Below are 8,730 nucleotides of genomic sequence, written 5' to 3'. Positions count from 1 at the left end.
CAGTGACAGTCTTGAAATACCAATTTCTTGTTACTATCTCCATGATGTGCCATTTAATACTTGAAGGAGAGAAAGAGATGTCCTCTGATAACCTCGGACCAAAGACTTGCAAAATTGTGTCTCGTAGTAGGAATAGGCCAGATTTTCAGCGTGAAAAACAAGAAGTCCGTTGCAACAGGGGAGTCAGGAGCTTTGTGAGCGTGAAGCATTCGCTGCCTCCTAAACGGTGAAAGGTGAGGGCTTGTACGTTGAAGAAGACATTTTCTTCTTCCTTTTCAGTCAAGCAAATTTTACTTGGCTCACTCCTCTGTAAGTCGTGACACTTGCTGTCTACTTCAGGAGTAAAAGCTGAAGTGTTTTACTACAGGGGCTTGTGGGAAGAATTTGGATTTCCTCCTTTATATTTCCTACGCTGTACTTTGCCAGTATGATCATGTTCTGTATCTAGCACCTTTTAACTCCACGATTCACTTGTACGTACTTGCTCTCAATTTAGTCGTTCTGTATCCTGCCTAAAGAAGGCAGGAGAATAGGATTTTGAAGGGAAAAAAGCAGTTAGGTATTCAACCCTTGTTAGCAGTTTCTACGAGTCAAGTAAGCTGACATATGCTTTTGATAGTCTTCTGTTAATGATTGAATAAAATGCATGTTTTCAAGATATAAATGATGAGATCTGGTTTTCTGCTACTTTCTGTGTTTCTGGTCTCTTAATGCATTTGTGCAGAAATTGTTGGCAAGGTGATTAGCAGCAGACTCATTCTTTCCTTACCCTGTCCTCAGGTGGAGGGGTATATGCTGTGAAGTACTTAATTCTTGTAGGATTTTGCTTCATTTCTTCTCATGATTTTTGTCAAGACCTATGTCATCTGATTTTGTGGCAGAGAAGATAAATAACGAGCGTGGTGACAAATGCAGTTTAGCTGCTGCATATAAGGGAGCAGCAAGGGCAGCCAGATGAAGACAATCTAGAACCTGACAGCCAGGACAAGGCAGGAAAGAAGTCATGACTTTTACCAATAAGGGGTGCACCCCAACAGTGAGGGAATGAGTTGGGTAAGTCGGGTCTGGTGACAGCAGCCAGGGTCAACCAAGAGTGTAGATTACCAGGCATGTCATTGTGAGGACAGAGGCCCAAGGTCAAGGATCAAGTCTGTAGGTTAAGGTCAGGATCCAGCTCAGTGGGGTACGTGGCCAGCCATAGGCATGGCTGCTGCTGCACCATAGCTCAGGCTGAGACCGCACAGGATAGGTGCGGAAGGCAGCTCCCAAGTGAAAAAGTGGGCTCCTTCACTGAGGCTGCTTCCAGCTTTTCCTCAAAGAGCTCTAAGGCCCATCAAGGTTTCTTGAACAGCTTTTTTTTATCAGAGAGCCTGGCTTGAGGACAGGGAGCTAAACTTGAGGCTGTGGGGACAGTACAGGGCAGGCCTGATGCTGGTGTGAAAGACTCAAGGTAACACTTCCATCAGCTTTCACACCTATGAGATTTACTCCTTGCTTACTATACTATCTCTGCTCTATCCCTCTTGCCCCAGGTTTTCGATTATCTTTTTGTTTTTCTCCCTTCCGCGTCCTTTTTCTCAGTAGGAATATATGCTCAGTAAGAATATATTCTTATGCAATTATTCCACTTTTCCTTTTTTTCAGTTCTTTCACTTTCCTTGTATTACCAGCACCCATTCCCACATCCGTTCTGTGGTAATATGCTGTTCTCCAGTCCTATGTGCGTGAAAGTAGGTAGAAGCAGTGGACACACACAGTAAATATAATTTTATTTAACTTTACCCAGGTGAATATTAGGGGTGTATCCTAACTTAGTCATCTAGCTATGAAATGGAGAAAAAGACAGGTCACTGGAGGGATGCTTCAGCTCGTCCTGAGGCAGGTGTCTGAAGTAGAAGCTAAACTCATAGGGGGCCTAGCCTTCCTCATCGACTAAAAAGACACACCTAGATTATGAACACAACTAAATGTAAGTGAGATAATGTAAGTGTTGTCTGTACATAACATCTTCTCTGTGGCTTACAGCTTACTGCAGTTTTTAGAATAGGGCAAATCTTTTTTCCCACTTAAATTGGACTAGAGGGCTTAGGATGTGGAAGTTATTTCTGGAGGAGAGATCTGAAATTATTGCTCAGGTTGCCAGAATGAAGAACCACCACTCCTAGCCATTCTGTTGTTAGCTTTATGGACTCAAAAAGGCTTCGATATCTTCAGGAGGTATATGCAAGGTGATTCCATAAACCAGAAAGAACTATGGACAGACAGGCCTCTTCATGGCAAGCTGTCTTTACGATGCATAATTCATAACACCGTGCCACAGTTGTAGACAGGGAAGTGAAGGAGGTGAAAAAACCCCAAGAGAGTACAGTCACCTAGAAGATTAGAACAACTCTTGGTATCCTGGCACTAGCCCTGTCAGTGATTTTCTAGTAGATTAGATGGAAGACGGAGTGTATGACCAGTGCTAAGTTGAATATTTAATATGAATTTTTCTTTCTTCGTTTTTTCTGTTTGTCTCATTTTTATCTCTTCAGACCTGTGACCAGGAGCTGAGAACAGGCGCAAAGAAAGAACGATGCCTTCAGGGGAAAAGTCTACTTCTGTGTACACTTCTCAGTGCTCTCCTTGGCTTTGCACTGCTTGTCATCTACATCATGATGACTTGTGGTCTAGGTATAACACAGGATATCCTTTTCCCTGCTTCCTCATTTACCCCATTTGTAAGACCCCTTTCTCTCCTACCTGCCTCCGTTGCATTAGGCTTCGCATCTGTGTTATGAATCAGACTTTCAGAATTTCAAAGAATCATAACACCAGTTGTAAAAAAGGTACACTGTGCTTCCTCTCCCTTGGGTCATAGTGGGGAGAGACCGCCACTCCCCTTCTTCGTTTCTGCATGCTATTTAATAAGCCTGGGCCCAGTTTTGAGGGAGAACATCACTATATTGTCTTGCATCTCATCATCTTGTCATACTCTGTCTGTAGTCACCTCCAGGAAACTGGAATCTGAGATCTGGAGCTCCTCCTCCACCTTTTCATCTCTGACTCAGCAAGTCTAGTCCTAGTTTCCTAGCACAGACTAGTGCAGTCACAGTGTAGAGAGAAAACTCATAGTCTCTTGCTAATGGGGGAGCTGTAAGCAAAGACCAGAAATATTAATTTGCCTTTCGAATTTGCTAAACAACTATCTGCAGAGTGGTCTGTGTAAGTGTTTCTGCATGTAGAATGCTAAGTACTGAAGTACTACGTACTGCATTTATATTGGTGGATACAGACACTTCCTGCTCCAAAATAAATGTTATTGCCTCTTAAGTTAGTATTTTTCTCTAGTCCCTCTTACGTGTTGGAGACCGTTCACTACAGAGAACAGGGAAGTTGAGGTCTTGTCTACTTCCACTCCGCCTGCCTCCTCCCATGTCAGCTGTTGAAACCATAGTATGGAAAGTCTTTCTTTGATTTACAAGTGGTTTATTTCAGTAAATAATTGATCTGATCTGTTCACCAAAATTAGAACACATACCCAGTGACTCACAGCAATTTAGGTAAAGTGAGTTTTAGATGTACTAGAAATTCTTTGTCCTGTTTTAACAAATGTCATTGCTGAGAAATGGTTCCCGTGCTTGAACATCTCCCTCCATGTTTTAAACTTAGGTCTTTACTTCCCGTGTGCTACGTCCTTCTTTTGCTTCGTGTGCTGACACCACCAGTTGCTTCTTGTTTATCATTTGGCCAAATCTGGCTGATCCAGAGAAAATACAGGGAGAAGGCAGAAGAATCTGACATATGGCTGCTTAGATAGCATCAACAGAGGACACCACCTCCAGACTAATTGCTTGTTCTTCAGTTGAAGAGTCTTCCTTATTAAAGTGCAAAGGCAATATTCCTGTGAGGTGACAGGCAGAACACACTTTGTTCCACATTCAGCAAAAACTTACAAGGAATTCACCACTCTGCATGCAAAGGACTGTGTACCAAAAAGAAATCTTTTGAGGGAAATGTCCCACAGATAACTCTCTTTTTTTTTGTTTGTTTGTTTGTAGTTGTTCTCTCTCTGTACTGACGCTGCTCAGTTCTCTCCTATTTACTTCCTGCCCAGGATCCTGTGATGCCAAGCTGAGTCTTACACTGCTGGCCAGACTCCTGAATTCTAGAAATGACACTGTAGACCCCTGTGAGAATTTCTACAAATATGCCTGTGGCAACTGGGAAGGCAAACACTCAAGCAGAACCACAGAAGAATCACTAAATGTATTTGATGCCTTGTTGGAAGAAAATCAGTTGATCCTGAAAAGGCTTTTAGGTAAGGCCAGATGAGTGGTGAGTTACCTTCCGCACCTGCCTCAGTCAGAGCTGAGAATACTGTTAACTGAGAGCACAATCATTCCTAACAGGGTCAGAGTCCAGTCTCTTTGTTCTTCTGTCATTACAGAAGAACATTACATTACTTCCATCATTACATTCAGAATTATTCTCGAGCATTTCATATTACAATAGCTGCATTTTAAACATTTCCGTTCCCTTTGCCAAGTGTAACAGAAGACATTCACACTCTAAAATTCTGACAGCAACCCAAACCATCTTCCTGTTGACTTTTCAAAGAAGACACTTGTTGCTGTGCTTGTCTGAATGTGGACTCTGCTCACGTGTCCTGACTCAGTGTGGGACTGAAGCCGAGACACACACCACCTTCTGGTTGTGCATCGGTTTCCATGCAAAGAAACGCACGTATTTGGCCTCGGAAAGAGGCACTGGAAGGTTTCACTTTGAGCGACTGTGTGAAGTGTGGATGTATTTACTAAATTGTCCTGAATCAAAGAGCAGTGTAATACTACATCTGCTCTAATACTGCTCAAATTCTTTTTCTTAATCACTTTTGTAGTTTTTAATCTTCTTTTTTTCCCCTCAGAGGGCTCACAGCTTGGGATAAGAGGCTCAGCCAAGGAGAAAGCAATCCAGTTCTATCGCTCCTGCATGGATACTCAACGGATAGAATCCCAAGGAACCCAACCATTGAAGGACCTCCTAAATCAGGTGAATGTTTGTGCTATTTCCTCTCCCTGCAGAAGATAATTCCTGCAGGGAAAAGGAAAGTAGGAATTTAGGGTCATATGGTTCTAAATGACGGGATTTTTCTAGCATTTGGCCCTGAAATAAGCTCGTGGTTCACAGCACAACTTCTGAGTGATAAATCTTCTGGCTTTAAATGCTGTTTCTAGATTTGATTTTCTGACAGTAGGTACCTGAATCTTTCCTCGTGACCTTACGTATTACTTTAGGCCTGTACAACAGCCAAGACTGTAAAGAGGGTTCACTTTAAATCTCAGAAGCTCAGTTCAATAGAATCCAACTTACAGATCAGGGAACATCTTGCAAAACAGCTGAAATTTTTGTGTCTAAGATCTGATGGCCATCCACTACTCCAGGTGAAGAGGAAAATTCTTCTCTTTCCATTCTGGAAGAATTCTCTCAGTGCCAGGGAGGGTTGTACACCTTCCTGCCAGCAAAGGGCATTTATGCCCTGTCTCCAAGCAGGATACTGAACGTTCCAGCAGAAGGAACAGTGACTGCAGGGCCACCTGTGCATCTGCATGTCAGGGAGGTGGGAACTGTCATCTCTGGTCCCTGTTTGTCTTTCTGGATGGCTTTAGAAAAATGACACCTCTTTCCTCTCTCCTTCTTCTCCTGCATTTTCCTGGACACCTTGTTCTGTTGATAATCATCATTCCTTTTCCCTGTGTCATTTTGCAGTTGCTTTGCTTAAGTGAAAATGACAAGTTGTTTTAAAGCCAAAAGAGTGTGTGGAAATCTTAATAGTTTCCCTTGTTGCTATTTGCTTTGCTGCTTCTCAGTTGTTGTAATGACTGAGTTCCTAGGAATGAAAAAAAGATTTTGTAAATATGGATCAAACAAGTGGTTTTGTCACCTGCTGTCATATTCTCTCTCCCTCTAGATCGGTGGATGGAATATCACAGGTGTGGGGAAAGCAAAAGATTTTAATGAAACTCTTCAGACACTTATGGGCAGATACAGCACCTTTCCCTTTTTCAGAATTCATGTGGGACCTAGTCCTTTTGACCTCAAGACCAATATTATTCAGGCAAGTGGACTAAAGAAGGAAAATTATCAGGAAGCACTGGGAATAGTCAGTCAGTTGCACAGCCCATGATAACCGGGCTTCCTCAAGTCAAGCCGATGTTCTTCTCTGAAGAAAGTTTTCCTAAATTTCAGTAGACTTAGCTTTATTATATAAAATGCACTTATTTCTGGAAAACAAGCAGATGAGGAGGAGTAAGTTGCTTACTTTCTCTCATCACTTCTGCCTGACAGCGTAGATTGTATTTTGTCATGGAGGAGTCTGGTTCTTCTGTTCATGGGTGTGACTAGTACAATAATGGACTCTAAGTGCTAAGAGTCTAATACACGTAGTTTACTATGAATTTTGCAGCTCAAAGTTGTAGTTTAAACACTGTAAGCAGTTAAGCACCACACAACCATTCTGCCACTCAGGGAGATGGGGGAGAAAATCAGAAGGGTAAAAGGGTGAAAACTGATGAGTAGAGAAAAAGACAGTTTAATAATTGAAAGAAAAAAAAAAAGAAAATAAAGAAGCAATGCAAGCCCCGCCTCCCCCCCCCAGCCGGTTTCTCACCACTGACCAACCACCTCCCAGCCAGTTTCCAAGAAATGGCAGCCCTGGCCAACCTCCTTCACCCCCCACTGCTATTGTTGAGTGCAATGTCTTATGGTGTGGAATAGCCCTTTGGTTAGTCTGGGTCAACTGTCCCGGCTGTGTCTGCTCCAAACCTGCTCACTGGTGAGGTGGGGAGAGGAGTGGAAAAGGCCTTGACTCTGTGTCAGCAGTGCTTAGCTGTAATGAAAACACCCCTGTGTTATCAACAGCATTTTCCTGACAAATTCAAAACATAGCCCTGTACTAGCTACTGTGAAGAAAATTAACTCTATCCCATCCAAAACCAGTGCACCATGTAGGAGTATTTAACAATGTGGTTTATATTTGAGTGTCAGTCACCACAGATTTGTAATGAGCTTGTAAATGAGCTGTAGAATATGAAAGGTCCAGAAGAATCACTTAGCAAACATTTTCCAAAAGCGAAAGCAATTTATTAACATTTCAAATTCCGTGACACGGATGCTAACAAAGCCTGTTGAGCTTCAGTGTTTCTGGAAATAGCAAGATGTTTTTTCTTTACTCCTTTTTGCAGATTGACCATCCTGAATTTGAGATGCCACCCGAGAGTAAATTCAAACAGAAAAATTATCCTGAGGTAACATATCAGAGGCTGAAGAAAGGTAAAAATAGCTATTTGGTGTAGGGATCTCCTTGAATTGCCTCCTGGTTCAGATTGGACCTGGTTTCCATGGGTTACGGTCAGTGACCTCTGAAAATGTCTCCAGAAGGAAATCTTTACAAAACTCTCTTCTTTTCCACAAATATGAAATGTAATGTAACCCATTTTTAGATGCAAAGTTTAAAACTCCTAGTGTAGAAACAGAATGTTATAGTTTTAATTTGTATTTGCTAAGTAATATGAACCTGGGCTTCCCTCTAGGCTTCACCTTGAATGAATGTTTAAGAAACCCGTTCTGGTCCAAAGTAAGGCTTTAATAACCTCAAATCTGTGTATTGGGGGAGGGTTAACTAGCAGTTTTAAAGTGTTTTTAGAATGTTTTAACTTAAGCTGGGGAAACAATCTCTTTGACCTGGGGAATTACTGCAACAAAGTTAATTTCATCACAGCTCTGTCATTTTTCTGAACTTTATAAAAACCGAGTTGATTTCAGTGTCTGAGCCTGACTCTTTCAGAAGAGTCCTCAAAAAAAAAAAAAAAAAAAAAGCCTGCCCATCCATTCCAAGAATTGCTTTTATACCTCCTGAATTTTGCAGCAAGGAAAAAGAAAAAAAAAAAAAAAAAAAAAAAAACCCCGCTGTATCCATTACAAGCATTGCTTTTATACCTCATGAATTTTGAAGCAAGAAGATGGCATTGTCTCTCCATCAAAAGTACTGGCTCATTGTATCTCTCTCCTTTGACTCCAGAGATGTCAGGCCTACATCTTCTAAAATGATTCTGGTATTTAATGTAATTGTAAGCTGGAAGAAAAACAACCTTTTGGGAATTCAGTGCTCTTCTCTGAGAGGGGAGCCGTGCTTGGCAAACTGTATTCCACACGAAGAATTACATGATGCTGCTTTGAAGAAGACAATTTTAGGGACAGGACTGCAGTGGTTTTAAAAGATTGAAGCTTATATGGTCAAAATGGATGGAGGGATGAATGGGGTGACTAATTTTCTCCCACTGGTCGAATGCTCTGTATTGCAGGTTCTCCGTGTGTATCTCTCATATTTGAAGAAACTGGGGAGCCTACTTGGATGGCCACAGGATGGTATCCCCGATTCCTTTTCCCTTACCTTGTCCTTCATCTCTAACCTCCAGCGAGCTGTCACCCCACTGCAGGAAAGAAAGAAGAGGAGGATGCTGTTCTTTCGCACTACCATTATGGAGCTACAGGTAGCTACGCTTTACAACTTGAGCAACACAATTACATGGGACATTCACATTCTGAAGGCTCAGATCAAAAGAGACATGAGACCCTGTTTAGATGCCATTCCCTTGAAACTTATATTTGGAGTTTGTTGAGCTTTAAATAACCTATTAACTTACAGTTTTTTATTGACAACATTTGGATTTTTCAGGCCCACAACTCTTT

The 8,730-nt window shown here is 41.8% G+C and overlaps 1 protein-coding gene across 1 annotated transcript in view; it reads left to right on the top strand.

Annotated features, from left to right (window-relative positions):
• The window catches only part of KEL (Kell blood group, metallo-endopeptidase), a 22,683-nt gene that overhangs the window by 2,522 nt on the left and 11,431 nt on the right, over positions 1-8,730 (top strand). The window contains exons 2-7 of the mRNA XM_010134651.1: positions 2,535-2,673; positions 4,097-4,300; positions 4,907-5,031; positions 5,951-6,097; positions 7,224-7,286; positions 8,343-8,531. Coding sequence (XP_010132953.1) covers positions 2,535-2,673; positions 4,097-4,300; positions 4,907-5,031; positions 5,951-6,097; positions 7,224-7,286; positions 8,343-8,531 — 867 coding nt within the window. The remainder of the gene's footprint in view (positions 1-2,534; positions 2,674-4,096; positions 4,301-4,906; positions 5,032-5,950; positions 6,098-7,223; positions 7,287-8,342; positions 8,532-8,730) is intronic.

This window comes from Buceros rhinoceros, unplaced genomic scaffold (assembly GCF_000710305.1).
Source record: "Buceros rhinoceros silvestris isolate BGI_N320 unplaced genomic scaffold, ASM71030v1 scaffold16794, whole genome shotgun sequence".
Taxonomy (NCBI): domain Eukaryota; kingdom Metazoa; phylum Chordata; class Aves; order Bucerotiformes; family Bucerotidae; genus Buceros; species Buceros rhinoceros.
This window is presented reverse-complemented; position numbering and strand designations above follow the sequence as displayed.